The sequence below is a fragment of the Triturus cristatus genome, chromosome 1_1 (assembly GCF_964204655.1).
Source record: "Triturus cristatus chromosome 1_1, aTriCri1.1, whole genome shotgun sequence".
Taxonomy (NCBI): domain Eukaryota; kingdom Metazoa; phylum Chordata; class Amphibia; order Caudata; family Salamandridae; genus Triturus; species Triturus cristatus.
Genome location: NC_140579.1, coordinates 89,112,873 through 89,130,696, shown reverse-complemented (window position 1 = coordinate 89,130,696; position 17,824 = coordinate 89,112,873). Strand labels below are relative to the sequence as shown.

Sequence of the window (17,824 nt, the reverse complement as noted above, 5' to 3'; positions counted from 1 at the left end):
CCACGCGGAAGTTCGCATTGAAAGTTGGGGCTCACATTGGAACTTGAAAGTTTGTAGGAAATCCCAGACTCCTCCTCACCTTAAAATGATTGGAGAATTAGGGCATCATTTAAAATTTGGGCAGAAATGTGATGGAGTACCCTCTCACAAACTGATAGTTCACTGCACTATTTAAAGCCAGGCACACCGTCATGTTTCTGTTGGCGGTAACTCCACTGGCTCTGCCAGCGGAAACTTCACTTTAACTGCTCGGTGCACTCGAGCTGTAAGTGCAAGCACATCACAGCATCTGCACTATTTAGAGCAGACTGACCAAAGAACTGTTTTGTTTCTGCTTGGGATCACAATGGAAAACCTGGTGCTCCTACACAGAAGAAAAGAACAAGCATTTGCAATGCAATAGGTCTCGCATTTGCTTGAGTTTGAGCTATTGGCATTGTAAATGCCAATGCCTTTTATTTATGTGCTAAGCAAACCCTAAAAGTACAGAGTGCGTGTTTACGCAGTGCTGCGTGCAGGTTTTTAAAACACATAAACAAAAGGCATTGTCATTTACAATGCCAATCGCTTTTTTATGTATTATTGTTGGAGCTGCTTTATGAATGTTCATGTATTTACAGTTCATTAAGTGAAAAGTTATAGCATGTTTAGACACCAACTTCAGCCACACAAATATTGAAATTACAAAATTTGCTCAAGGCAAAGGTCGATTAACATCAGCAACAGCCATGAAATATTCCAACAATGTCAAAGTCTGCACTCGGCAGTCAGAAAAGCACAATTTTACCTTGTCACTGACTTTGCTCCTTCCCCTTTTCTCATTGAAAGATTCCTATGATTCCAAAGTGGTCCTGGCAGTACATGCGTTCTATGGGAGGGGGGGGGGGGGGGCTGTGCTAATTCTTCCAGCAATAAGCAGAGTGATGGTGCGGGGCCTCTAAGAAGGGGTGAAACAACAACAAAGCCCCGTTCACAAGTAAATGGTCTTTTAAAGACCTGTGAAGTACTTGGGGGCAGTTGCGATAAGACGGATGACAGGCCACACACAACAGCTCAAAAAGTATTTTGTAATGTTCAATGTGAGAGACAGGTCAGTAGTGTTTTTTTCCCAAAAATATACGTCAAACCTTTTTGGATCTTTGAGAACATGTCCCTCCTTTGACACCAGAAAATATCTTTAGAGACCGTTCATTGCCAGACCACATATATATTCAACCACTTGTGACTCATTGCATGCACTGCTGCCCCAGTTAGTGTGGGCAGCGACAGGGGACCGCCCCATGTGGATGGACTAATGCCTACTAATTTGCTAAGTCACAGAACAATAGAACAAGAAGATCTTGTGTACTGCTCTAATTTTGCAGTCTCTGAAGGTGAGGTAGCAGTCACATGTGCATTCAGGATTCTCTGAATGGGTGGCGGCAGTAGGAATGGGAGGCGGCAGTTGGAATGGGTGGCGGCAGTAGGAATGGGTGGCGGCAGTAGGAATGGGTGGCGGCAGTTGGAATGGGTGGCGGCAGTTGGAATGGGTGGCGGCAGTTGGAATGGGTGGCGGCAGTTGGAATGGGTGACGGCAGTTGGAATGGGTGACGGCAGTTGGAATGGGTGACGGCAGTTGGAATGGGAGATGGCATAAGTGGTGTTTAGAATGGGAGGCAGGACTAGAACAGGAGGCAGGACAGGACTGGGAGGCGGCGATGGGAACGAAAGGCGGCGGTTGGAACAGAAAGGAGAAGGTGGTTGGGATGGGAGGTGGCTATTGGGATGGAAGGGGGCAGATGGGGAGGGAGGCGGCAGTTGGGGCGGGAGGCGGCAGTTGGGGTGGGAGGTGGCAGTTGGGGCGGGAGGCGGCAGTTGGGGCGGGAGGCGGCAGTTGGGGCGGGAGGCGGAGCGGAGGGCGGCAGTTGGGGCGGGAGGCGGCAGTTGGGGCGGGAGGCGGCAGTTGGGGCGGGAGGCGGAGCGGTGGGCGGCAGTTGGGGCAGGAGGTGGCAGTTGTCATGGGAGGTAACCATTAAGTGCACATCCTGATGCGGACTTTAAATGCATTTAAAATTGACAAGCTGTGCTTGAGGGGTGTCTGAAGAACATTTCTGTCCCCCTGGACCCTCCCGTGATGTTCCCTTATCTGGAAGACTTTGCTGGGGGTCTCGAGCAGTGAACGGCTCTTTTGTTATCCTCCCGTCATCAGACACCAGACAGAGGGATGGCCAAGCTCTGTGTGTCATGGACGCTGCAAAGAAACCAATGAGGATTCTTGTTCTTCTTGGGACCCAGAACAATATTCATTACAATGCATTGCATTGGCTATGTGTGACCTTTGACACCGCAGTGATGTGCTTCCAGGGGCCTCACAGCTAGAAAATGTTGAGCGGTAAATAAAGGACGGAAATAGACTATTCCAACAGCAGGTGAATCACAGGTCGTGGTTGAATATATTTGTAATATAAATATGTGCATGTCTCTGCAGAGATTGCTTGGAGCGGTGCAATGCAGCACAATTACATCACTGTAATGATCTGTTCCATAAACACTTGTATTGTAAGAGGTCCGTGGGGGGATATGGGGGATGTGCGTCTGCATTACAGATGCCCTACAAACAGATTGAGATGTGCCTACTTGCAGCTCTGGTGTAGCTGTGTTCTCGAGCCTCAAAGTTAAACGAATATTCATGCAAAGTAAAACAAACACAAAACACATTCTCCAAAGCCGGTGGCTCTGGCTGATATAAGGAAGCGCGTCTTTACGGACGCTGTGTGTATGGTGTTGTACGTGTGAATAGGTGAATGCAAGAATGAGTCGACAGGTAGATGAATGAATGAATGGATGGATGGATGCATGAGTACCTGGAGGAGTATTCGAGTTTATAGGTGTTGAGTGACTGAGTGTGTGGATGGATGATGAATAACTGGACGGAGTCATATCAATTTACACGTTATCACTACCCCCCCAACTTGTCCCCGCCCCCACCACAGACTCGCGAATCAGTGAAAAGACGATTTCCACTGCTGTCTCGCCTCTCCTCCATGACCTTTGTACACATGTAAGTTGACTGTGTCTATACTAACAGGTTCCCTTTATTAACATTTCCTAAAACAATCATTAGCACAGCTAATACGTTTGGCTTTGATGCACGAATGTGTTCTGCATTCTGTAACCCAGAAGTTATTTTATTTATAAAACAGCGAGAACCACTGGCCATCTCTGAACTCTTTTTAAATACTTTGTTAGCATTTGGAAGCCTTTCTAACAGCAACATTGCAAAGACCTGTTGGAATTGCCAATGCTTGTTATATAGTGTTTCTGGAAGTGAAGGTGACCGTCGTATGTCGGAGTCACTCCCCCCCGTGTCGAGGCAGTCCCACCCCGCCCCTCCCCCCCCGCACCCTCCATGGCAAGGCAGTCTGTAATAAGTCCATGTAGTCGAGGTGTTGTATAAAGATAAAGCATTCATCATTATACTAGTCACTAGTCATTCCCCCCCTCCGTATTGAGGCTGAGCTACGAATAGCGCTGCATCACAGACTCGCAGACCTTCAAAGCACTTCATCACTCAGGAGCACATTCCTGTGCGTGCGTGCGTGAGCCTCATTATGCACGAGACAAAGGTGCCGTGAGAAGGCCGAGTGACGCGTTTGGTAAAGGATAAATGTTTTAATTATTTTAAATTATCGAACGCCTGTTGAGACGTCTACAGGATGCATTTATAAAAAAAAATGCATCCTGCACGCAAGTGACTGGGTGAGCCGCGAGTGACTGTGTGCGGGCGACTGAACGAGTGTCCGAAGGCATGTGCTTTTGGGCACTTAGCTGGAAAGGTGAGTAAGTGTCCGATTGTGAGTGAGTGAGCAAATGAATGTGATGCGTTTGGGTCAGTGAGTAGCACTGCGAATGAGTATGAATGAGTGAGTGTGAAAGGTTCCACTTGATGCAGAGCGGGAAAAAAAAGTTACGTCGGATAATGACTCCTCCTTTTATCCTCTGAGGCCAAAAACATGAATAGCATTTGGAGGTCAGTACATTAGTAACATCTGTGATATGCAGGGCTATAAAATGCTGAAATCCGCTATAAGAAGCGCCATATGAAAACACACGATTTCTCATTTAAATTAAAAGGTTACATGCCCTCCAAGATACTACTTTATACCCGAACACATCTGGGAACAACTAAGAGGGACAGGCGTAGAAAACGAGCATTGGCAAAGCCAGCAGGTCTGGGTTTATTGTGCTAAAGCATGTAGCATAGACGCACGAAAGCCAGACACATGTAAGAAATGAAAGGTCGTCTATGTCCAAGGCTCCCTTGACTTCCGTACAGTCCTGCCATCACTGCTATGCTGAACAAGCATCGATCTCTTATCTTTATGGGGCCATGTGTTTGGCCCCATAAAGATAAGAGAGTGCTTCACGTCAGCCATGAAGCAGGCCAGCCAATCCGGCTCGGAGAGAAAGGGTGTTAACAGAATACACTCATTTCCAATGGCTGGCCACCGTTTAGCATAAACGGTGACGCCGGCCAATGGAAATGAGGGAAGGGGCTTAAAGTCCGCTTCTGAAATTCGCTCTTACAAAATCTCACACGCGAGAACTAAACAGATTGTCACGTGGGACTCTACACCAAAGGGCTTTCGAACATACAGAAACCAAGAGAGAAATCATTAAACATGCTTCTTGGGCTACATAGCAACAAAATTTAAAAGCTATATCAGTGAATAATGAAACAAATTTTCGAGGTCAATTAATCGCAAACTCGCCAATCTATGAGCAAATAACGTAGGTACTTGACTTTAAAAAGGGCCCCAACATAGGGAGTGAACACATAAAAACATCCATGAACAAAGAAGGTTAAAGTAAAGAAACATTGTAGGTCAGTTGGGTAACGCCACTGCTGCCGAAGCTGCAGTGCAATATGGAGGCCACAACCGTGTCTAGACATCATTTTATCCCTAAGTTACTAAAACAAGGTCAGTGAAATTTGCCATGGACGCGTGTGATATAAGAACCAATTCAGAGTGCCATTAAGCGCTATACAACTGGTTAATACTAAAATAAAAGTACTATAAAAGGCATGGAGTCATTATTCACTTCAATATTAGGTGGCATTCCCTGAAAGTGGCAGCGTTCAAACTAGGGGGCAGGCCAGCGATATATCCACACTGACACTGCAAACCTGGCTGAGTTTATCCGAGCTTGCATGCTGAATGCCACCCTTCACGGGTAAGCTTCACTTGTTTCTTTCAAAGGTTTCCGATGTAATTATTGACAGAACACAGTGGAATGCCAGAACACTGCCATGTGTTGCTTTTATATTGGTGAGGGTATCGTCTGGGAATAACTATGCGAAAACCTTTTTTTTTCCTTTAGCAAAAAGCTAGCAGGGCTAAATATTCTCTTAACGCAAAGCATGTATATAATTTCCCACAAAAATTCTCTGGCATTTCTCCAGTGTAAATACAGTGGGATCATTAGATACAGCAATGTGTGTTTTTTTTATTGGAAGCAAAATCAAATTATATTAATTGAGAACGAAAAATGTACGTGGAGTTCCTAACAAGTAACGAGGCAAACAAGCGCGCACTGAAGTTGACGAGGAGGGAGTGGGAGGGGGGAGTGGGGGCGGGCACAGTGCAAATGGTGTGCCCTTTGATGTCCTCAGTGGCCGCGCGGCTCACTGACGGACATCAAAGGGGCCGCGAAGTGATCAGGCAGTGCTTTTCAGGCTGCCAAATGGTGCGCGCGCCCAGGGCACATGCACTGTATTTGGAGGCCTGAAAAGCACTGTTTACACTTCCAAAACTCGCTTACTATAAGTCTCGCCAGAGCAGCGCTAAAGCGCTGTCTCAGACGAGACCTAAAAATGACTCCCACAACTTGGGAGTCAGATTGTCAGGGGTAGTAGTATTTTGATTTACAAAAAGAAACTCCTGCTTTGGGGTAAAAAACTAAAACCTACGCTAAGCAGCCCCATTAAACACCGAGGCCAGTTAGCAAACTATCTGAGCCTTCAGAAGGCACAGAGATCTTTGCAAGCTAGCGGAGATCTCTTAACATGAAGGGTGATAGTCCATCAAGGTGGGAAAGGTAATTATGAGCTTGGCCACCCTGGCGGATAGCGGTCTACTCACCAAACTGTACTGAGCCCCCTAGTCCTGCCAAGGGCAGGAGTAAACACCCCTTAAAACTGGTGCGGGTGGAGAGCAAGGGGTTTATCCATCGGGAAAAGGTGTTTTCCCATAGGGAATTTAGTTATCGAAAAAACGAATTTGATCATGGCACTAAAGCAATGGCGTTTTACATGTATAACTGTATAACATATATAATGGGAATTTAAAATGTCTTCCTAATGTATACCAGTAAACATATTAATGTCTCTGCTTTCAAGGTGTACTTCTGGAAAGCTTTACAAATTTTAGAAAGTTGTACATCTGCACTGGTACTATGTGGTAGTCGTGCAGGGACAGAGTTAAAACTTTAATTCTGGGTATTTGGATGTGGGCATGAAGGTATGAACTTTTGTCATAGAGAAGATTCTATTATAAGCCCTGAGAAACTTTTGCAACTCAGCTAAATGTTCCCTGGGTGTGTGTCTGTCCTTTTGTATAGTCTTGGTGAATTTGTGAGAATTTTGATTATCTTCTGTTTGATGAGCCAGTGGATACACAACTAATTTTGTAATATCAAGCTTTTCTGAAAAGCATGGATCCCGTATGAAGCCTTCATATTTAAATTTAGAGATATGTACAGTCCTTTGTACAGGAAAATAACTGTAAATTAAAAATAAAAGATGAAAAAGAAACTGGTTTAGACAGTTGTGGTAATGTAAAATTCACCATTTACTAGTGCAAGCAGTAAATTACCGCAGGTGGACTTACCACTGGCAAACTACAAAATGTTGGTAGCAATTCTGCCAAATGTGATTCCACTGATAGCACAGTTACCACATCCACCAGAATCAGTGTATTTATTTAATCACCCAGACTCTAGTTCAGGTCCAAATTCTTATAGACTGGTCCATTTCCAGCACTTGTTTTCTGCCTTTTGGATAAACGCTGTTTAATACCCTCAAAATGCGCTCCGCTCCTATAGGAAACGAAAGGATTCCAGGGGGCCCAAGGAGAGCTCAGCGTTGAGATGAATGCCGCCCCAGGCACTGACCTGATGAAGATCCTCAATGACATGCGAGGTCAATACGAGGCGATGGCCGAAAAGAACCGCCAGGATGCAGAAGCAAAGTTCCTGGAGGCGGTGAGTAGGAGAGGGAATCATCACGGTGAAAGTCATCCGGGCAATGTAATAAGATGGATGGTTGATCGGCAAACCTAGACATTTCTCCAAACGTTAATCCCCTCTGAAATGCCAATATCAGGCCCATGGTAGGCTCAGTCCAACATGTCGCCCTCTGCCCAGTGTCCAATAGCCATACAGAGACCTCACAGACCATTCCACTCTGATCCCTTGGGTTGGGGATGGGCCTACACTAAATGTCAAGTGGTCACTCCTGCCTATGTTCTCTCTTAGAGCAAACACCTCAAGCAGGAGATTTCCACCGGGGCTGAACAGATGCAGTCAAGCAAGAGCGAGATCTCCGAGCTGAGGCGCTCCCTGCAGTCCTTGGAGATTGAGCTGCAGTCCGCTCTGGCGATGGTAGGTGGTAACAGCTATTCTTTTTCAATATAAAGACACAACACTAGACTATAAATCCTTTCTTCAATTGTGACCAACCTCCACATATTTCAACTATAAGAGCCAAACTTACATAGTATGAGTTATTTATTCAGAAATGTCATTGCCCAAGAGAGTGATAGCTCTTTTGTCAGCACTAGATGGAAGAAAGAGTAAGTCACCTTGCTAGATGTTTGGCATGTGACCTCCAGGCCACATACAGATCTCTGCAGCCAACACACTATTGTTGTGAAGTCTCATGTTGGTTGGTGTGATGCCAATCAATAGGGACACAGAACAATAGCAACAGAAACATTTTTTGTTATGATCATTATTGTGCTCTTTAGCATGGTTTGTGTGTGCTCATTGTGTACTCAATGGCAGGAACCTCCTGCTGCTCAAACACTTTACACATTGACTCTAAGGTAGGCCTGACTGCTTTTGAGCCACGCTACCAGAGGGTTAAGCACAGGTTCATTTTGGTGACTTTTGTTGTTTCTTAGAGTTACAAAACATCACTCTTCAAACATGTGACATTTGGGCTGTAGTATATTTTTCAGACTAAGCTTCTCTCCTTAGTTATAAACTAACGAAAGAAGAGGTAATTTGCGCAAAGCTGTCGCTGACCAAAACCAGCAACAGTTTTAGGCACAGGCAAATTGCACAGTTTTCAAGTCCTTCCCCTTCTAAGCCCTTGTATTACAGTTACATATCTCTCTCTTTCTCACCTCTGTCTCTTTTTCTACTTCATATTCTCTTTCTTCTCTGACTGTCTCCTTCTACTTATCCTTGGTTCTACCTAGACTTAACTGTTTATCTCTTTGCCTCTCTTCCGACTCTAATCAGACGTATTCTTTACCTCACCTCCTTCTGTCTACTTTGCCTCTTCTTCTACCTCTCCACCTCTTCCTAGTATCACTTTTTTCTGCTTCAACTCTGCCCATACCATATGTGTCTCTATTTCACCAATTACTAAATACGCACCGTTTTCTTGTCCTCATTTCTCTATCTGCCTCTCTCTCGTACTACCTCTATGTCACCTTCACCACACTATACTTTTATTTTTCTGACTCACCTCTCCTTCTATCCCATTCCTCCCTCTGTATTTCACCTCACATCTTCTACATCACTGTCTCTCTTTCCCTTTCTCTCTACCTACCTCTCCATTTCCATGTAACAACTCGCTCTTTTGCTACCGAAGCTCTAGCTCACGCGCGTGTACCTCACCTATCGCTCTCAAATATACCTCTCTCTGTCCCACCTTTCAACCTCTCACAACCTCACCTCTTTCTTTACCACCCTGTGCCTACCTCTGTACCTCTACCTCTCTAAGCTCTCTCTACCTCAACGTTCTCTATGCCTCGCCCCTCTTTCTGCAGCTGTCTGCTCTGTTTCAATCTTACCCCTGTCTCTTCTCTTCCACCTACCTCACCTCTCTCAAGCTCATATCTCTCTTACCCTCACCTATCTATGGGGCATATTATCAAACACGGCGTTAAAATTATCCCCGCTTTAGCGGCAGAAAACTACAGCTAAAGCGGCGATAATGGGCTTGATAATATGCCGCAGAGAATTCCAATAGAAGCCCATGTTGACACCAGGACATGGGCTTCTATGGGAATTCTCAAGGGCATATCATCAAGCCCATTATCGCCGCTTTAGCGGCAGTTTTTTGCCATTAAAGCGGCGATAATTTTAATGCCGTTTCTTGATTATATGCCCCTATGTCTTTCTTCCAATCTACTTCTCTCTGCCTTTCTCTCACTGCTTTCCCAAACTCAACACTCTTTTCATTACACATCTCTATGTTGTTTCGCTATGTAACTCTCATCTTTCTAATCCTCATCTTTCCCTCACCTCTCAGGATATCTCACATTTCATTCACTACCTTATCTCTGCTCTTTTTCTAGCTCTGTTCCCTGTAAGTCACCGGTCTAACTGCCATGCTCCTGTTTGAATGCCTTCACCTTCTCTCCCTTGCGATGTTTCTCTGTACCTTTTCTGATTCAACTCATCCTCTTTACCTCGCATTCTTTCATCTACTCAACTTATCCATCTCTGTACCTCAAAACATTTGCTAAGCCTCATACTGTCTCTATACCTCACCGCTGTTTCTCTGCTTCACCTTCGTCTCTCTACTTCACCTTTTACCTATAGCTCAGCTGTTTTTGCCCATCATCCCTCTATCCACCTTTCTCTCTGACTCACTAATCTCTTTACCTGACCTCTTTTTACATCTCCCTTCTTTCCACGCCTCTTACTACCCTACGACTCTCTCTTTACCGCACATCTCTATTCTTCCCTGACTACCTAACCCCTCAAATATCTCTATCTACCTCACATCTCTTTCTACCTTCCCTCTCACTCTACCTCATCTCTCTGTGAACTCCACCCTTGAACATTGTGGTGAATGTCCTTATCCCCATATCTAGATTTTTCTATCTCTAAACCCGTATTATCTCTCTGCCTCTTTCTCTCTCTTTTTATCCTCCCCTTCCTTGCTCCACCTCTTTGTAGCTTTCATTCAGACTAGCTCACCTTTGTCTCTTTACCATACATCTCACCCTACTTCACCAGCTGGCCTGCCTGATCTTTATCTTTACCACCCTTCTCTCTCTACTTCACCTTTCTTGCTATGCTATTCTCATTACCTCTTTGCACTTCTTCTGTCTCCTGCCCGTTCATTTCTCAATGTGTCATTTACATATAGTCCGGGTACGTTTATTCTGGCAGCCATATTTGTTTAGCACAATATTCAAAACCTGATATTCCTGCCCTATACCAAAGTGATATCCCTTCTCTCTCTACTCATTCTACTGTACTCTACTGCCTCCCCATCCTCCGTTATCCCCTTCATTTCAACACTCTCCTCCTATGCTCATTTATTTCGCCTTCTCTCAACTTCATTACTTTCTCTATCAGTTTACCACCCAATTTCTCCACTTCCTTTAGCCTCCCTCTCCATTCTTTCCTCTTGCCCTCAATTAACTCCCCCTGTCAGTTCTTCCTCTCTCTACTTTCACTTTTCTCCTTCATCTCTCTATTTCATTTTCTTATTTTTCTAGCTTTTCTCCAAACAATGAGAACATGTGAAAACAGATAGACGGAAATGTTTACACCATAGCCAAAGCAAGTGCTAATAAGTGCACTGCCCAGTGTTCCTATACGTACAACCTACCTTATGCTTTATCACAATGTTTCAAAGCCCCCTCCCTTGTCTTGCTCTCTGGCAGAAAAAATCCCTAGAAAGCAACTTAGCAGAAACAGAAGGAAACTACTGCGCCCAGCTGGCACAACTTCAAGTCAAAATCAGCATGGTGGAGGAGCAGCTGGCAGATCTCAGGGGCGATATGGAGCAGCAGATGGCAGAGTATGAGGAACTCTTGGACATCAAGTCAAGGCTGGAGAGGGAGATCGAGACCTACCGGCGCCTGCTGGAGGGCGAGGACAGGTAAGAACACTCAGAGCCAGGATCATTCCCACTTTGCAGCTTCTAGGTGCTTGGAAATTGACCCAGTAGAATACACTCAGTCATGTGTGTCTCTTTTTGTTTGCTTTCAGTGGTCACAGCTCTCAGCCAAGAAAAGGTGAGTGTCTCTCTTTTGTCTTTGCTTCATGTCCATGCCTTCACAATGGCTTGTTTCTAGCTTCATAAAGACACTTGTTGTAGCGCTGGAGTGCTACAAACCACCAAAGGCTCCCAGGAAGCAAACATCTGCCCCATCAAAGCATCACATCTCCTCTGCTATCTGCACACTTTCACTCACACAGCCACCTCCTCTGTCACAGGCTCATTCATACAGTCTCCAGGAACACCCCATTAATGGTGATGGGGGGGGAGCCGAGAGGATGCGATAAGAGCCTGCGGGCGGGGTTGAAATGAGAAGCTTTGAGTTGCTCGCTCTTGATGGCCCTCAAGTGACCGGGGCTGAATGTCCATCAGGCAGCTCTGCCTGATGTGAACATCAATAGGCCTGGGTGAACCTTCCCTTGCTGGCATAATCTTGCGCCATTCCAAGAATTTTTCGTTTCAATTGTTACGCAAAATTCCCGAAATTAGGCCATTCCAGCACGTGACACAGATTAGCATGGGAGCACATAAACAGCACAAATCACCAGAACGCGAGCGACTATTGTTCATGGCACTGGTGATTTTTCCCTGTTTTTTAGTGTAATGTGTGTCCAAAAGGGCCCAGGGATGCCCATCCAGACAATGAAAGTGCTGAATGCTGCTTTTAGATTTCACCTCATTTCTCGTACATTTTTGTGGAACTTTGCATAACTTCATAAAAGGAAACAACACACATTTTGCACATCCCTAAACATTATCTTTTTATAGGTGCCCATGAAGGGCCAGCATTGCTTTACTATTTGAACCAGCGGGAGAAGCTATAACACAGAAAGATGCCTGATAAACGGGGAGGAGGGACCACATTTTACTGAATTTAGGAAAGAAACTTAACGTCTGAGAGACACCTCCCTGAACAAGATCAGCCGCATCCTCAAGGCAGCCCAGTCCATCAGAAGATGGCGAGGTTAAATGAATGGCTTTCCCACCCATGCCTCCTGGCTGTCCAGGAGTGTGAGCAGCATTGCAAGCTGGCCTCACACTTCCCAACTACCACTATTGCACAGATCTGAGTCCCTCCTCAGCTCTTCGGCTAACTCCGCCATCCCAACGCAAGCCGTGCCGAACTTCCGCTCCGTGCTGAACTGCCACCCCTCCATTGGCGAATCTGACCAGTGCCTGGGCTTTATTTTAAACAAGACTATGAACCTGCAAACACACCTCAACTCACTTGCAGCGAGAGTACAGCTTTTCCCAGGCTCCCTCAAAACATGAAACCCTCCTGTGCTATTGATGCTGGTCTATGTAACTTCTCATCTTGGAAATCCTACACATCACCTAGCCCTCTCAGCCTGGTGTTACATGCAGACTGACTGCTGGCACATGAAGATCTGGTCATGTCTCTCAAAACCTGGTCACTCTTACTTGAAATCCAAGACTGTCTGACAGGGATCTCTCTGCCTACAATGTGTCTTGTTTTTCTTCATAAATTAATCCATTCACTTCCATCTTCCAAATGTGTGCAGTGAAACACACACAATGGTCCGAAGCTCTGGTCCCAAAGGATCTGATGCCCTGGGAGTCCCTCACTCTCTCACTCATTTACCATACAATAAGGTGCCACCTCCTCAAGCACACACTCATTCTGTCTTACCATGGAGAGTTTCTTAATTATAGGATGGATGTGGAGCTGACCATCACAAATAAAAACTACCTATGAATCCCGAAAGAAAGCCAGTGGACACTGGAGAGGGCCTGATGGTCCGGGTACACGATGGTCGTCTCCGTCTAGGCATATTTGTCAGAGATGTTAGGATGGTCACATGACAAAAGAATGTTTGCATGGAGGACACATGCATTCCCATTAAAATATTCACGAGTGTCTACAAATATTACCATGATATTCACATAAATGTGCATGTACCATATCGATCCGAATGCACATGCTCCAACTATAATGTTTGTCTGATGCATGTGCACCAGTTAGAATCTTGAAATTGTGTACATTCCCAGGTGTATTCTCATGGGGCACGTGCACCAACATTCAGATGTTCACCTGCGCCAATAACAGCATATTGACATTGTTAGAACTGGGATTTCTGGTTGGCTAGGGCTTGCGCCAAAGCCAGGCAGAAACCACCACTCTAGTCAGGGCAAGGAAGTTACACGCCAAAGATAACCCCTGCTCACCCCCTTGGTAGCTTGGCACGAGCAGTCAGGCTTATCTCTGAGGCAATGTGTAAAGCGTTTGCGCGCGCACCCAGTAACAACACCCAAGGCCCACCACAAAGGAAACTCCACACAAGGTATTCTATAAAAATAGCCTTTGTATTATAATAAAACACATTAGATAAAAACACACACTTTACAATGTGCCAACAGGCACGGGCAGAATTTACAAGGGATTGTATGTACAGGGGACAGGGCCACATGGACCACTGTCCGGAATTAGCACTTTTAGAACTTAGCACAAAAATATAAAATTACTGTAGCACAAAAATAACATGTATAGCACACAACCAGTACTTACTGGTAACAAGAAAGTACCACCTACGCAACCCTAACCACCTTAGGAGACTATCACGCAGGGACTCAGAACCTCTCTAGTACCACCGGTACCAGGGGAACACAATCACCTAAGTATCACAATACCTGTAGGGGAAAACACACATTACACATGATGCTACACATGATGGATAAAACATTCAGAGGTGTAGAACATGGCACATGACGCATAAACTCATTCAGAGGTGCCGGGCAGGTAAACACATGATGCATAAAACATTCAGCGGTGTTCTGAAAGAAAACACATGATGCAGAAACTACATTCAGCGGTGTCATAAAAGAAAACACATGATGCATAAAACATTCAGAGGTGCTAGGAAAGAACATTAGCGAGAAACTCTCATGAGCCACCACCTGTGGCAGTCCCTAGGCCAACTGGCCTTGTCGGGGCTAGGACACCCTGTCCCAGTCAAGCTGCGCCAGCTGCGCAAGCCAAAAAGCGTAAAGATCCCCAACCTAAACGTGGCAGCTGCCCACTAAGTGCTGGGCAGCTGTGGAACGAGCTCAGGCACCGGCGTGCCTCTGGGGCCCCCTCTAGGGCTCTGTCCATACAAAATGCCCCCTAGAGCCTTCGTGGCTCTGCACAACAAGACAGCAACGTTGGAGCCTCACTGGGCTCGAAGAGAATAATGCCCCCGTCTGTTGGAGCGTGCACTGCGCTCTAAACAATTACTTGGCCAATCGTGGGAGCCTCACGGGGCTCTATGGAAACTGCCCCCGCGCCCCCAGAACAGGCGCGGAGTCCCCCAGCCCCTCTACACTCACCGGGCCGTTGCTCGGGGGACTCCCGCGTAGTCTCCTCTCTCTCCGCTCCGGGGAAGGACTCCGAGGTTTCTCCTTAACGCGGAGGGGCAGGCACCGACAATGTGCCTCGCGCCCCCTCCGCACCAGGTCCTGCCGCACTTCTCTCTTCGGTCCAGCGCGGGGTGGACTCCCGCCTGGGTCTTCACTCTCGGGCAGAGTGCCCCGGGGCGCAGGGTAGGCTCCTGCCTGCTCCGGGGCTCGGAGCAGCCGCGACGCTGCAGTAGGAGGCGGGGTAGGCTCCCGCCCTCCTTCCCTAAGTTCCGGTTGTCCCGGAGGCCCGCCCTCAGCCGCCTGACTTCCGGCTGAAGCCCGGCCGCGGCGGTGATTTCTCCGCTCGTAGAGGGGTAGGCTCCCTCGCAAGCACCGCAAGCTAGCGGGGTGGGCACCCGCCAGCCAACTAGTCAAATAAGCGGGGTGGCACCCGCCAACGAGCACACCATGCGGGGTGGGCACCCGCTGCAGCAGCAAAGCGCTCCTGGCGCTACAAAGCCCACAAAAGCGCTCCCAGGCGCTTAGGAATAGCAAGTCCAGCAAAACAGCGCTCCCAGCGCTCTAAAGCCCATAAAGCGCTCCCAGGCGCTGCAAGTCAAAAAGGTCCAGCAGAAAGTCCTCCAAGAGCAGGGGGGCAAAGGCTGGGCCCAGAGCCAGCACACAGGGCCCTCCAGCAGGGAGACAGTCCCCAGTGGCGGTCTCTCCTGGGGCCCAGCAGCAGCAGGCCCCCTCCAGATGATCCTGCAAGAGAACACCAAATGTAAGGGGACACAGCCCCTTTTTATACAGTAAATCCTTTGTCTGAAGGTGCAGGGAAGGGGTGAACCAGTTTCAACAGGTTCCTGAGCACTTTGTTTTGCTCAGCCCCTCTCCCTATTCACTGGCAGGGCTAGGGTCATTAGACGCACCACAGGGGCCGGAGCCAGCAGTGTGTGGGGAAAGCCCTGTCCTATTCAGGACCCAGGTGTACTCCTCTCCAGCCATCAGCATGCTAACTCCCCATTCACCACTGGGTGCCTCCTCCTGACTCTGGGGATTTCCCTAGTCCGTCACATGACCTCCACCAGCCAATCGCCAGACAGCCACACATTTCATACTGCACACAGAAGTGCCCACTTCTAGAAGTGGCACTTCCACACTAGGTACATGCACGCCGCACACATCAACGCGCAGCATTCAATCACACGAGTCCGCACATACCAAACTCGGGCCTGCACACCCCACGCATCAGGAACTACCAGGACACATACATTCCCCCATGCATTCCTATGGGAGGGCAGGCCAACCTCACTACACGCACGCACTTTACCCTGGGACACAGCGGTAAAGTGCGCAGAAACCCAAAAATCACTAACACCAAATCACCAATAAAAAGCAAAAAGTTTCGGGGTTAACCTGCCAGAAGGGCCGGGTCCAACAGACATGAAAGATGGGCAGTAAAAATACAATGATCCCAGGTGGCACTTGCACCAGCTGGAACGTTCCCACGAGGCTCACACCCTACACAGATCTTCACATGATACATATTCTAAAAGATGTCATTGTCACGATACACATATGCACACACATAGAATGATCTCAAGGGCCATGTCATCCGATGAGAATTTGCTCATAAAAGCATATGCACCAGTTAACACCATCAGGAAAATATACCAATTATAATGTTCGCTTGAAGCACTGTATTAGAAAACTCTTATGCACCAGGGTTAGCATGTTTGCATTAAGAGTATGCACTGTTATTAGCACATTCAAGCGAACGGCTGAAAAAAATGAGAACATTTCCATGTAGCCCAGGTACTGAACAAAATGATCACACGAGGCGATGCACCAACTAGGATACGCCAATGGGACACGTGCAAAAGTAGATGCTTCATATGACCCATATGCACCATATAGAATGTGCTAATAAAGCACATGCCTGAATGTTAAAAAAAGCCTACCGATGGACATTCACCAATGTTAACATCTTGACATGACCTACACCAATAACACTATTTTCAGATAAAGGGCTATCAAAATAATAATAATATTTCTATGTGGGACATGAACCAACAAGAGCATCCCACACTTACAAATATAATATTTACATGAGACACAACCACCCACTGGGATAGCCCAGGGAAGTACAAGCATCCAAAGGGATCTCAACAGGAGGCACATCATGTCTCCATGATTATCGGGCATAAACATTAACATATTCACAGGGAACAAATGCCCTGGGAACAAAGCCTACTTGAGGAGAATGTAGGATTGTCATTGACCAGTTTCATTTGGAGCACTTCCTGGTTTCAAATGAAACGCTTCTCTGGCCGATTCCGAAGCCTACTTACCTATCTACGTTCAATGAACAGTAACGGCACTCCACACCCCTCAGCGTCTTGAGACCCTCAAGGGTAAGTAGCGCGCTTTACAAATGAAATGATTGAATGTAGATACACAAATGAATGGATATGTGAGGGAAAAATGGCAATCCTGATTCATGGTTTGATGCAGAATTCCACACTCCATTTCACATGCTCATGGCCCTCTTTGTTTCCCTCCTCATCATTTGTTCTTCAGAGGCACCCTTCCTGTGTTCCATATTTCACCTCCATGTTTCTTCTTCGTTTTAGCCCCAGACAGCGTCAGAAGCCGCGTTGTAAAGACCATCATCCAGAACGTGGTTGACGGCAAAGTGGTTTCACAAGAGGAGAAACAAAGTGAGCAGAAACTGTAGCCAGCACCTGAGCCTCTACCTATGAAATGCTTGTCTGCAAGGAATCCTTCAACAAGATGCACAACCCCGGAGGAGGGACACCTTCTCCTTCCATAATCCAACCCCGCATGCTCACAATCCTGCTTTAAAATGGCCATTTCCAACTCTGCAAAAATGACAAAAGAATGTTCTGGATCCTTCATTGCACTGATGGACACTTCACCAGCCCGTCACGTATCCAAGTAAACAAGACGATACACATGATGAACAAGAAGATACCATAGATCTCTCTTACGTACTATTGAGCAGTGAAAGGTTGTTCGGATGAAGAATAAGCGAATCACCTGTTACCAACATCTAATAACTTGCGCCAATTGTACGCATCATAAATGTCCTATGTGTAGTACATTCACGGCTGGGAAGTGGCGCTATTTACTGTCATAAGGTTCTTTTTGGGGGGTCTCATCTCTGTCTTGAACAGAAAATGTAAATCTCTACTTTTGTGAAATTAGAATTCAATAAACCTTTCTGAATTCAAACAA

The 17,824-nt window shown here is 46.6% G+C and overlaps 1 protein-coding gene across 2 annotated transcripts in view; it reads left to right on the top strand.

The window, feature by feature from the left end:
• LOC146869564 (keratin, type I cytoskeletal 12-like) overlaps positions 1-17,824 on the top strand; it is a 27,355-nt gene extending 9,531 nt beyond the window's left edge. For both annotated transcript variants that reach the window (XM_085606195.1, XM_085606187.1), the window contains 5 exons: positions 7,084-7,242; positions 7,516-7,641; positions 10,893-11,110; positions 11,221-11,246; positions 17,200-17,824. In XM_085606195.1, the coding sequence (XP_085462321.1) occupies positions 7,084-7,242; positions 7,516-7,641; positions 10,893-11,110; positions 11,221-11,246; positions 17,200-17,303 (633 nt within the window). In that variant the 3' untranslated portion in view covers positions 17,304-17,824. The remainder of the gene's footprint in view (positions 1-7,083; positions 7,243-7,515; positions 7,642-10,892; positions 11,111-11,220; positions 11,247-17,199) is intronic.